General features: G+C 46.7%; 1 protein-coding gene across 5 annotated transcripts in view; it reads right to left on the bottom strand.

The window, feature by feature from the left end:
* Nucleotides 1-457: 457 nt before the first annotated feature.
* RASSF2 (Ras association domain family member 2) overlaps nucleotides 458-13,137 on the bottom strand; it is a 46,496-nt gene continuing 33,816 nt past the window's right edge. For all 5 annotated transcript variants that reach the window (XM_028828213.2, XM_028828209.2, XM_028828210.2 and 2 more), the window contains 6 exons: nucleotides 11,356-11,516; nucleotides 10,502-10,603; nucleotides 9,140-9,191; nucleotides 8,545-8,666; nucleotides 6,643-6,740; nucleotides 458-4,797 (listed from right to left, as the gene is read on the bottom strand). In XM_028828213.2, coding sequence (XP_028684046.1) covers nucleotides 4,728-4,797; nucleotides 6,643-6,740; nucleotides 8,545-8,666; nucleotides 9,140-9,191; nucleotides 10,502-10,603; nucleotides 11,356-11,516 — 605 coding nt within the window. In that variant the 3' untranslated portion in view covers nucleotides 458-4,727. The remainder of the gene's footprint in view (nucleotides 4,798-6,642; nucleotides 6,741-8,544; nucleotides 8,667-9,139; nucleotides 9,192-10,501; nucleotides 10,604-11,355; nucleotides 11,517-13,137) is intronic.

Raw genomic sequence — 13,137 nt, 5'->3', positions numbered from 1 at the left:
AAAATCTTACACTTGGGGACCCATGGGGGGGGATGCTTCCTACAGAAGCAAGCCCAGGTGCCCAACCCCTGCAGGGTGGCTTAGCTATTTTACAGGTGAGAAAACCAAGTCCTAGAGAAAGGATCATTGAGTTGGTCCCAGGGTCCAAGAGCTGGGGGTGGAGTCAGAGCGGAAATCCAGCCTCACTGAGTAGAAATTCCAAGCTCTTTCTTCTGCAGCTCCTGGCTCTCCAGAGTCCTCGTCTGGGAGCTCCTAAGACGACCTTCTCATTTCACTTCTTATTTGGGACATAACAGCCAGGCCCAAGCATGTTCAAACCATAAACTCAGGGAAGAAAATTAACTAATCTGGTGGGTGCTCCTTTCTGGTCCTGTCACCCACCTTGCCACCACCTTCTCACAACACAGAGCTCATGCACCCAGTAGTCACACACAGACCCATCCACGGGGCGCATCTCTTTGAAAAGTGCTTTATTTCGGTAAGATCTAAGTCAGGTGCATTAAAACATATCAAAACGTTACAAAAATGTATGGCTCCCTACTGAGGCCTTGTCAGATTATGTTAGATGAGTAAATGCATCCGTGTATAAGTTCAGAACCAAACGTTGAACCAAGTCATGTACCATCGCTGAAAGGCAAGTTATAATTAAGAAAAGAATACTTCACAAGGCTGAAACAATTCGGAAAACCCTTCAGAAACACTTCAGCAATTACACACCAGAAACATCAGCCTGGAAACAGGTCTGCGATCTGCAGGGAAGACTCCAAAAGTAAACTGAGGGTTTCCCATCATAGCCTGTGCATCTTGTGCTCAGTTGAATACAGTTAAAACACAAGGCGCACTTAAACACCCTCCTTGGGATACGGCAAAGCTTTCTATTACATCTGGAAGAAGGGGTGCCACATTCATTCTTATTTTTACATCTCTAGGAAATCATATCTCATTTCGTCTGAGTGAAGCAAGACTTTGTGCAAAATGATTGAAGTGGAAACGTGAAAATGTGTGCTGCTATATCAGGGACGCTCATGGTGATCTCCTGTCTCCTATCTCGTTCTCCACGTCATGGTTTGGCCACTGTAAGACACTGAAATTGCCTTGTTCATGTAGAAATCTCTCTCTTGGCTGGGCTTTGTGGCTCACGCCTGTAATCCCAGCACTTTCGGAGACCTAGGCGGGTGGATCACGAGGTCAGGAGTTCAAGATCAGCCTGGCCAAGATGGTGAAACCCCATCTGTACTAAAACCACACAAAAAAATTAGCTGAGCGTGGTGGCGGGTCCCTGTAATCCCAGCTACTTAGGAGGCTGAGACAGGAGAATCGCTTGAACCCTGGAGGCGGATGTTGCAGTGAGCTGAGATCGCGTTACTGCACTCCAGCCTGGGCAACAGAGCGAGACTCCGTCTCAAAAAAACAAAAGAGAAATCTCTCTCGGCGATGTATCTACGACACCACATTCTCTGTGCTACAGAGCTTTGACATAAAACATGGTTTTTGGTTGTTTTGTTGGTGGTGGTGGTTTCTTTAAAGAGAATTCCCTTTTCTTAAGAGAGCTTCTTGCTCTTCTGTGGCCAATTTCTCTCTCCACCCTCCTGACACTTTGAAATAACCACTCAACTCCACAGAATTCTCATTGAGACTTTTTTGCATGGAGAACAGATTTCTTTGCGGGTGGGGGGCATTATATGCCACCGATATTAGGATAAAATGTCTTTACCTAGAGGTTTCTGGGAGAGAGTACTGTTTTCTTTTGGTGAGGGAAGAGAGGATGGTGAAAATATTTTTCCTTGAAGCATCAGCATGTCTCAGATCAAAATCCTGACCCGAGGCCTCAGCATTTTTCTTGCAGATGGGTGGCTAATATCCTGAAATCCTCTTGCTTCAACTCAACTCCAAGTTGAAGTCCATCCAGCCTGGAGACCAATGTGCACATTCTTCACCAACACGTACAGGCAAGACTATCTTTTGTGCTTTTCAGCCTCTCCCCAAGATAACCCCCTTGCCATTTAAGTCATCACCTTCCCTCTCATGTGATCACAGAGAATATGACCTTGTGCTTAATTCCACCATCCCAGCCAGATGGGCTCAGGTTTTTCCTTCACTTGATCACCTTGTAACATAAGCCCCTGCCGAGCGGTTGGGGGGCGTGGTGCGGGGGGGGGGCGGTGAGCCAGATGCAGCTAAACTGCTTTTCACAAGTTGGGGAAAAAAAAAAAAACCCAACCCAATAAATTGGTCTTTTGTTCTTTACGCAATTTCAGGTTCATTGCACACAATTACGTAAACTCCCACAAATCGGTTGAAAAGTTCAAAACTGCAAGAGCATGTGATACCAGTGAGAAAATCTGCTCCACACTGTGGCAAAGCGTCTCTTTTTCAACTGCTGCTATTTCAAAGAACCTGTCCAAAATTTCTGATCAGGTTCTTAGGATGTGAGAAATGACCTCTAAACAGGGCAGGACAAAATGGAAAAGTGTGCTCTGCATTATGTGGAAGTGTGTTGTGTAAAATGGGATCTCCTCTCACTTCCACCTCCTGACCTCCCATCTTTAAAAAGGTGAGTCTGCCTTAGTATTGCTCCCTTGGAAAGTTATCTGGCCAACTGGACATGTTGCAGTATTTCCACATTTAACACTATTGTAGTGCTAGTGCAAATCAAAGAGAACTCTTAAAAGCCAGAAATCGCTGTCCAACAAGAGCCAGTGGTTAGTAGTTTGCCTTGTGGAAATTCTCCCAAGTCCTCCAGGGAGAATTACTGGGGCCAACTGAGGCTTTGAACATTCAAAATAAGAATTACCAGAAGAGAAGTTCCCCATATCATTTTCTCAAATGCAAGATTCAGGTGTTTGCATTCACAGAACTGTTCTTTCCCAGCTGTAACAAAGGAAGCCTCTCGCGGTGCCCACTCCTTGTCTTCTTACCCCAATTCTGTGCAGTTTGCAGAAGCCCTTCTGGGTTTCCACTCCATGCCCCACAGGACTGGTGCTGCTGTCCCTATGGAGGAACGAGACTTGCTATAAAACCCCCGGCAAAATGCCAGGGGCAGCGTGCCATCTTTTTGCAGTCTACATTGAGACCACAGCTGTGAGCCTCCTAAGGAAGCCATAGGTATGAATGGGGGGCAGGAGGGTGCCCGGGCCAGAAACATCTCCACCAAAAAGGCCCAACTTTGGGCACCAACCAGGGACTGTCCTTTCCTCAACTGCCCAGCTCTGCAAACCTTCCGTGGAGAGAAGGTGGAGAAGAGACGGGCAGTGTCTCTACCTCAGCTAGACTCAGAGACGCCCACTCTTAGGAGCTGCTGGTGTTGCTTGGTCAATCTCCACAGCCAGGCACCCAGGTCCAAGCATCTGTCTCCCTCCTCAGACTGTATCAGCTGCACTGATGCCCAGCTGTCTGGCAAGCTTCCTGATGGGAGTCCCAGGGCACAGACCGTTCTTGCCCTTTCCCCCTCATTGGGGTTGGCTCTAAAGACCACCTAGGTGGCTGCTCAGAGAAGCTGAGGAGAAGTTCCATCCTCCCCATGCACCTTCACCAGGTGGCCTAAAGAGCTTTCCTGAACCCCACACTCAGCAGCAAGATGAGGCTTCATTCTTGGAATGCATCTCCACACACAAGGTGAGGGCAAGTTGCAAGAACCCAGAGGTTAGAAAGAATGAAGTCTTGACTGCAAACATGGCCCCAGCTTCAAGTGCAGGAAGACCCTTGATGACGTGAAGATGGGCTGGGTTCAAGGCACCTGTCATTTCTGCAGGTAGCCTTGACACTTCCCTTCAACCTGGAACTTCCTGGCCACCAGGCCACCAGGCCCTGGACACACTAGCTGGTCAGCACTGTGTGCACACCAGCGAGATCTTTGTTTCTTGAGACCTTTCCTTCCACTCAAGGAAGCGCCGGAGAGATGGGTTGTCAGCTGGGTACAGAGAAACACACAGGATCCTCTCTGTCTCCTAAAGGTAGCCATGGAGGCAGGGATGGAGGCAAAATCCACTCTTCACAGGTTTCCACAGAGAACATCACATATGTCTTTGTCATTTAAAACAATCAAGGTTTCCAGTGTAAAAATATGTGGGCTTATTGCATCTACCCTATGGATGGTTTATCTTTTTCTTTCCATCAGACTTGCCGCAAGTTATGTGGCTGTTATTTTGTTAATTTCCAAGGCTGTCACATTCACTGATCCTTCTAGGCATACAGGGAGAGTTTCTACCAACATATAAACAACCCAAATGGTGAACCTGGAGAACCCTCTTCCCTTTCTAAACACAGGCAGACACATGGCTGCTCCCTGGCACTTGAGAGGAGAAATCTTTCCTTCAACCTAAATACCACTCAGATCAGTGGCTCCTCTGATTTCCCTGCCCACGAGCTGCACATTCACCAGGCTCAGGCTCTTGTGCTGGTTGCCTGGAATTTAATTTCATGTGAAAGTATCAGGTAGGCACATGGACACGTACCATGCGTGCGCACACATGTACACACACACATTTTGGGTCCTCCTTATAACTAAAATCAAAAGTCCTTGTGAGTGGAAGAAAGGAGGGCAGGGGTCCAGGGATGGGGAGCTGTCTGCTGACTTCTACATCCAGCTCCAGGTAACAAATGATGGCTTGGCCGGAGCTGGGGAGGTTTGTGTCTAGATGTTTCCATGGAAAGAAAGTGCCCAGCTTCCTGGGGGTTTTATGGCAATGGTGGCTCCTGGGGTACCCGGATCCCCTCGTTCTCGTGGCTCAGATGGTTGCTGGGGTCTCGGCTATCTCCTCCAGCCTCTGCCGAATCATTAACCGGAGCACGGTGTACCTGGAGACAAGAAACAAGCTCAGGTGGAGAGCAGCCAGCAACACACCCCTCCCCAGGACCTTCCCGGCCACCTGGGTAACACCACGGTCACACCAGGTAACAGTGTGGTCAAGCGCCTTGCTCCTTCGCTTCCATTACTGACCCCTCTTTAGCTACTTTGTTGCTTATGTTCATTCCTACAACACGATGAGAGGCAATAAAGAGGCCAAATCCAAATTAGATTATTTTACTATGGGTAGAACATCTGGCCAAAAAACATCAAAAAGGTAAAAAAAAAAAAAAAAAAAAAAAAAAAAAACAGCAATAATAAGCATACTACAAATTCTGTGTGTTTGCTTACTGTGTCCAAGACACTATGCATAGTACTTCATATGCACAGTAGCTCATGAACCCTCACCGAGGCTAGATAATATAAAATTGCTAACAGTTGACCCTCTTGGGGATTGCCACAAAAATGGCAACCTTAGAACCTGTGTTTTGCAGAAGAGGCCATAGCAGCTACTAGGCATGGAGGTCCGTGGCTTGGGGGAAGTTCAGTTTTCCCACGACTTCCCTGAGCTGTGGCACTGCAGCTATAGGAGTGGGCACTGTTGTGCAGGGATAAATGGACATATTCCTTATGTTCGGGACTTTGTGGTACACAGAAAAATCTGTTTTTAAAGTTTAGGACATAGTTGACTGAGCATGGTGGCTCATGCCTATAATCCCAACACTTTGAGAGGCCGAGGCAGGTGGATCACTTGAGGTCAGGAGTTCAAAACCAGCCTGGCCAACTTGGCAAAACCCCGTCTCTACTAAAAATGCAAAAAAAAAGTAGCTAGATGTGGTGGTGCGTGCCTGTAATCCCAGCTACTGCGGAGGCTGAGGTGGGAGAATCACTTGAGTCTGGGAGGTGGAAGTTGCAGTGAGCCGAGATCGCGTCACTGCACTGCAGCCTGAGCAACAGAGCAAGACGCCATGACAAAAAAAAAAAAAAAAAAAAAAAAAAACCCAAAACTTTAGGACATAGTAAGTGTTCAGTGTGTTATCAGACTAGTTATGATCATCGATACAGCAGATCCAGCCGTGGCTTTATTCTCCATTGGCAAAAATGAATCATTTATTCCACCACAGCGATGAAAGGCAGTCTCTTCTATGACTAAACATAGCAAAAAAAATCACAAAATCCTTCCCAGAAAGAAGCTTTATTTTTCAATCCAAATGCAATTTCCAGAAGATAAATGTTACAAAGGGAGGAAACGGGAGAAGAAAGGATTTTAGAGGCCAGTAGCTCAGGCTACATCCACTGCTAAGACAGCCTTCCTGAAATCCCTGGAACCTCTGGGTCTTGGTTAGCACTCCTTGCCCTCACCCCTTCAGGCAAGGGGTGGTAACACTAGCCCCAGGGACTGCACTATCCCTTGAGGTTACTCCAGACTCTGCCCAAGTCTTTGTAAATAGTCCCTTCTTCAAACACCCCTCAAAGAACCTCATCAGAGTCTCCTGCTGGGAGCCTGATCATATACTTAAGAAACCAGCGTACAGTCACCTCCCCTATTTCTGAATCTAGACGCCAAAGAAATTTTAAACCAACACCTTCTTTTCAGAGTCTTTCCATAAGAGGGAGGACAAGAGACACTTTGATGTCCCACATCAAAATGAGAAGCTGACACAAGAAGTAGACGAACACACTTAACTATCACGTCCCCACTTGAAATCCAGGTTTGTCAATGGGCAGCCCCTAAAGAAAGCCCAGAGACCCAGGCCCATGCAGCAGCTCAGCACAGTCCTTGCGAGGACCCAGCAGGGGCCCCTCTGTTGAGGCCCCGGGAGAAGTGCACCCAGCACCCCAGAGGCCACGCTTACTTGCGCATCAGCTTCTTTACTTCCCGATCTTCTTCCTCCTGGAGCTTCTGAATGAAGCTTTTAAGTACCGGCATCTCAAACTTTATATACTGGGCCACCTGGGGAGAAAGAAGCAAGTCTGGGTGAATGCCCTTCCCAGCATTACTCCAATTCCTTTCAGGGTTGTCCTCATACAAGGCACAAAGTCTTGGCACAAAGTCTTGGAAAGTCTATTTTTTTCAGAAACCCAGGATTTCCTTAAAGGCAGGAGCCAAGCCTCATTCCTCACCAGGCTGGGAAGGAGTCTGCAACAATCACTTCACTTACATGACACCATCTCAAAACTTTTCATTTTTCATGTCATGCATTCAATTCATGATGAGGTGACGCCAAACACAGAAAAGCACTTTCTCTTGATACAGCGATGCAGAGAAAGAACTGAACCCGTTATGTCTAATAAACCCCTTTGTTCTCCCCTAAGAGAATGGAAGGAATCAGGGTTCAGAATGATGATTTGGGTCTCAAGGTTCAAACAAGCATCCAAATAAGAACTTGCTTTGGAGAGGCTGTGGGTGGCTCTGGGGTGAGTTAAAGTTTAAAAACGGCGCCAGGCATCGTGGTCCATGCCTGTAATCCCAACACTTTGGGAGGCTGAGGCAGGCGGATCACTTGAGGTCAAGAGTTCAAGACCAGCTGGCCGACATGGTGAAACCCCATCTCTACTAAAAATACAAAAATTAGCCAGGCATGGTGATGCACACCTGTGGTCCCAGCTACTCAGGAGTCTGAGGCAGGAAAATTGCTTGAACCAGGGAGGTGCCACTGCATTCAAGCCTGGGCAACAGAGCAAGACTCTGTCCCCCCGACAAAAAAAAAAAAGTTAAAAAATGGCTTCCCTTTCCCCACCAGAATCCCCACCCTGCTCTATCAACTCTTCTCCCTGGGAGAAGTGTATTTCTCCACAATTTTAATGTTGAGCTTGTCCATGTGACTGGCTTTGGCCAGTGGAATGTGTGTGGACATGACACACCAAATCTGAGTGCAGGCTTCAAATATGCTTACATGATTTGGCCTGGTTTCTCGTGCTCCACCATCTGCCATGAGGAGCACAGCCATGAGCAGTAAGTACTGCCCCAACAGCCTGGGCCTCTGGGTGAGTCACACAATGCAGACTTGAACTCAGCCCACACTTAGAGTAGAGCCATTGCTACTAGACCATAGAATCACGGGGAAAAAGTAAATGTTTGCTGTTGTAAGCTACTAAGATTTGGAGATGTTTGTTACTGTAGCAAAAGCTGACTATTACATGGCTTACTTCTTGTATTATTTTTTTGTGACAGGGTCTTGCTGTATCTATCACCCAGGCTGAAGTGCAGTGGTGCCATCACAGGTCACTGCAGCCTAAACCTCTTGTGCTCAAGTGATCCTCCCACCTCAGCCTCCCAAGTAGTTGGGACCACATGCACACACCACCATGCCCAGTTACTTAAAACTTTTTTTTTTGGTAGAGACAGAGTCTCGCTTTGTTGCCTGGACTGGTCTCAAATCACTGGCCTCAAGCAATCCTCCTGCAGCGACCTCCCAAAGTGTTAGGATTACAGGAGTGAGCCACCGCAACCAGCCAACTGCTAACTTCCTAGCATTGCTAAAAGAGTGTTTGCAGACACTTCCCATCCCTCTGACAGTACCCTAGGAAGGCTCAAGCAATTTAGTCCTTCTATGGAAATCACTTTGTGCCTGGGCATTCCTCCAGCAACTCCCTCAGGGCATACCTTCAACCTGGCTTCAAGAGAACCTGGCACTGAAGAAGTAAAAGGGGGCATGGTCATTGGTCAAAAAAGTCATTCTATACCCCAGTTACAGGTGATCCAAGCAAATCCCCACCCTCCTGAGGACAGACCACCTGACCCAAAGGGAACTCACATCATAGGTGACTTCCTCCACCTGGTCCTTCTCCATTAGGAACACTTTGGAGACCTGCTCACATGGGCCCTGGAGGATTCGGGCAATCAGCGGGTAATCGGTGGCCTTCAGCTTCTGTTTCTCTGCAACCACACACAACCAGGAGCAGCCCTGAGTTTGGCCAGAGGCCTTTCTCACATTAAGTAGTGGTCAATGCAGGGGTCCAAATGGACTAGGCACCTTAGGAGATGCACCATATAAGTCAGGAGACTGATTTATAAATGAACTATTGCATCGGTATTGTGAAAAGCAACCTCCTCCCACTCCCTACCCCTCAACAGTACCACCATGCCTCCAACCCCTTGGAGGAACTGGGTTTATCTGTCTCTTGAGAAAATCTAGTTCCTGTTTTAATAGACAGGTTTAGAATTTGTTTACTGGCCATATAAGGCAATCCCTAGTGGACTCCCACAGCAAGCCCATCGGCCTTGAAGGCAAACAACATTTGGAAGTTTCCAAAACCCAAACAACAAGCAAAGGAGGCAGAGGTATTTTTTTAACTTGCTATTTTGAGTTAATTAGAAGTTTGAAAGTACACTGTGGTCTTCAGACTTACCACCACTCGTATGCACCACGTACAAGGCAAACTCCTCCGCTGAATTCTCAATCTGAAGCAGGAGCAAAAGATACTTGTTGAAAGTATCTATTTAAACATCCCAACTTCGAGGCTTTTCCTCTTCTTTAACAATGCAAAGCTAAGTCGATTTTAGGCTGTTTTGAGGGGAGAGCTATTTATCTACAGCTCTCAGAATTGATGAGAAGATCGAGAAGGTAGATGACTTTATCAATAATATAGTCACGTGCTTAACCACAAGGATGCATTCTGAGAAATGGATCACTAGGCAATTTCATTGTTGTGCAAACATCATAGAGTGTACTTACAGAAACCTAGATGGCATAGCCTACTACACACCTAGGCCATGTGGTATAGCTATTGCTCCTGGACTACAAACCTATACAGCATGTTCCTGTACTCAATGCTGTAGGCACTTGTAACACAATGGTAAGCATTTGTGGATTTAAACATATCTAAACACAGAAAAGGTACCATAAAAAAAGGATTATAATCTCATGGGACCATTGTCATATACGTGGTGTGTCATTGACCAAATTGGTCGTTCTGTAGCACACAACTAGAATGGATAATAGCTATCATCTATCACAATGTGCCAGGCATAGTTCTACAAATGTTAACGGTTTCATCCCATCTAATGTTCACGACAATACTGTAGCAAAGTCCCGTTATCTTCATTTTATGATGACGAAGCAGAGGCAGGGGCAGGTTAAGTAACTTGCCCAATTCATCCAACTAGCGTGTGCTCAATGGAGATTTGAACCCAGAGCCTGTGTTCTTAGGTTGTTAGGCTACACTGGCTTCCATTAAAAGTAAGAATACCTGGTCTGCAAAAGATCTCTGGTTTCCAAGAGATTGTGGAAAACACAGAGCAACAGAACTTTAAAAGCACTCCTGCACTATAATTTGCACAAAGTGTCATATTTCAAAGTAGGTCTCCCAACTGTGTCCCAGAAGTCAATCTTCACACTGAGCCCAAAACCAGTCAGCAGGCCCCAGGGTCCTTCTAAAGTAGACCATAAAGGATTTGAGGGTTGATGCTTCTCAAACTTCGGTAGGCATCCAAATCCCCGGCAGGCTTGTTAGACGGTGTCCCTGGCCTACCCCTCAAAATTTCTGATTTAGTGGGTCTGGGGTGGGGCCTGAGAATCTGAATTTCTAACAAGCACCCAGGTGATGCTGATGCTGTGGACTTTGTCTTGGATCACGAGGATCTAAAGAACCCAAGCCCTCTGCTCAGCATCCTGCAAACCACGCAACTTCCATAACTCCTCGCACAACCACTCTAGGGGCCCGAGGCACACCTGTGACCCCATCTGTGGTCAGCCAGCAATGGGAACTTGCCTTAAATTTGTTGAGCAGCAGCTTCAGGACCTGTGGGGTGGTCATGGTGCTGTTGATGCGGACGTTGGTGACAGAGCCATAGGCTGGCGTGAACACAGACGTCTGTCAATAGAAGGATCCAGCTCAGGGTGGGAGTGGGAACAAGGACCCAGTGCTAAAATCCAGGTGCGGTACAGGGCACAGTGACAATGATACTCAAAATGTACTTCCTGAGAGACCCCGGCAGCCTGGCGAGCAGCAGGCTTTGTAGACAAAGCAACCCTCGGGGTTTGCATAATTCAGTTCATGCTCCACTCTCAAAAAGACCCTTCCGCTGGGACTCCAGCACAAGGCTGTCTCTGACCGCTCTCCCACCGTGCGCTTGCTTCCTGGGGTAGGATTTGAACAAAGCGGGAGAAAAGGAGGGATCAGCAAGCTCGGGTGGGGTGGGCGGTGCACTGACACCCCAGGTCTGAGACCTGCAGCTCTGCTTCAGCTCTGGGAAAAGCCAGACCATACACCAGTTGGGGGCACAGTGTGCGTGAGAGGGTAACACGTGGATTTTCTTGGGAGAGACTGATGAGCTGTGTTTATGGGGTCTTCAAGGCTACAGCAGGGACTGCTTTGTACAGCCCCACTGAATTCACCCACCACCTTAAGGGGGACCCACAGAAGGACTTTGAGCCTTCTGACCTGGGGTCCCTCAGCCCTCAGGAAGCCAGCAGGGCTTGCAGCCCACCCACAACCCAAAGACTAAACAGCAGCAAACACTTGGCTTCCCAGGCATCACACCACCCACCATATGGCTGTAGCCCTGAGGTGGCGTCTACCCAGGAAGAGGTCTTCCCCCCTCCCCTATCCCCCGTCCACCTTACCTTATGGTTGTAGAAATGGCCATTGATGGAGAAGCGGTGGCGTCTGATTCGCCGCTGGTCACTAGGCGTCCTCACATTGCCACGGCGACGCACCCCAACATCACTGCGTGTGCGCATCAGCTGTGGGGTGTCCTCCTGCAGGGGCTTCAGGCCCCTGGTGTCTGAGAGAGGAGAGGGAAATGAATTCTGTCTGGACCTGCAACATGGCACATGGTCCTCACTTTGTGCCCAGTGCTACAGCACCCACTGTCTCCAAAAATATATATTTTATACAAATAGTATTTTCTGCTGGGGAAAAACATAATGCAGAATTTACAGAGAAGCTATATGGTGATAAGTTCAGAGCACAGACTTCCAAGCCAGACTCCCTGGGTTCAAATCTCAGCTCCACGATTGCCATATATCACTAACCTCTCTGTGCCTCGGTGTTTTTATATATAAAATAGGGATAATAGTAACACCCACCTCAGAGGGTTTAAATGAGTTAATATGCATAAAGCACTTAGAATAGTGCCTGGCACAGAATAAACGTGACATAAGGGCTAACAAGATACTGCAAACGAACTCTGACACATGCTACACACGGATGAATCTTGATGACATTACGCTAAGTGCAACAAGCCAATTACAAAACAGCAAATATGGAATGATTCCACATATATGAGGTACTTAGAGTGTACCTCATGTAAGTGTATCTCATATAATTGAGGTACACTCTAAGTATGTTCTAGGTACATTCAAAATTACAGAGACAGAGAGTAGAATGGTGGTTGCCAGGATAGAGAGAAGGATATGGGGAGTTACTGGGAGTTCAATGGGTACAGAGTTTCAGTTTCACAAGATGGAAAGAGTTTTCGAGATGGATGGTGGTGATGGTTGCGCAACATTATGAGTGTATTTAATACCACTGAACCGTACCACTTAAAATGGTTATGATGGTAAATCTTATGCTATGTATATCTTACCACAATAAAAAAATTAGAAAAAAGAATGCTTAATAGAACATATATCTAAAAATATATGGGGTTCCCATGGCATATTTCTATCCTTGTATGTGTATAAATATAAAATATTGACATTAATCACAAGTAGGTTAATCTGCTCTTATTAAAATATATTTAATCCATGTAATATAAAAAAGATTTTGCAAACTGACAATATCTATGAAAATTAAAAATGCATATGACCTTAAGAAATTCCACTTGAAAGAATTCTACACGCTGACAAATGTGTGACATGACACATGTATAAGGCCACCGACTGCAAACTTATTTGTCATAGCAGAGGCTGAAAATGACTTAAATGTCTACCAATAGGGAGTGATTACATAAATTATCCTTTTTCCATACAATGAAATAATGCAGAGCTGTAAAGAATAAGGAAGTTCTTTACAAATTTATATGGAAAAATTCCCCAGATAACCCGATAAATAAAAACTGGGATCTGCACAATGCTACCACTTGTATAACTAGGGGAAGAAAATAAAATGCATCCGACCAGGCGTGGTGGCTCATGCCTATAATCACAGCACTTTGGGAGGCTGAGGCGGGCAGATCACTTGAGGCCAGGAGTTCAAGACCAGCCTGGTCAACATGGCAAAAACCCGTCACCACTAAAAATGCAAAAATTAGCTGGGCATGGTGGTGCATGTCTTTAATCCCAGCTACTCAGGAGGCTGAGGTGGGAGGATCACTTGAACCCAGGAAGCAGAGCCAAGATTGCACTACTGCACTGCATCCTCCTGGGTGACAGAGGGAGACAAAGGGAAGGGAAGGGAAGGGA

The sequence above is a fragment of the Macaca mulatta genome, chromosome 10 (assembly GCF_049350105.2).
Source record: "Macaca mulatta isolate MMU2019108-1 chromosome 10, T2T-MMU8v2.0, whole genome shotgun sequence".
Taxonomy (NCBI): Eukaryota; Metazoa; Chordata; class Mammalia; order Primates; family Cercopithecidae; genus Macaca; species Macaca mulatta.
This window is presented reverse-complemented; position numbering and strand designations above follow the sequence as displayed.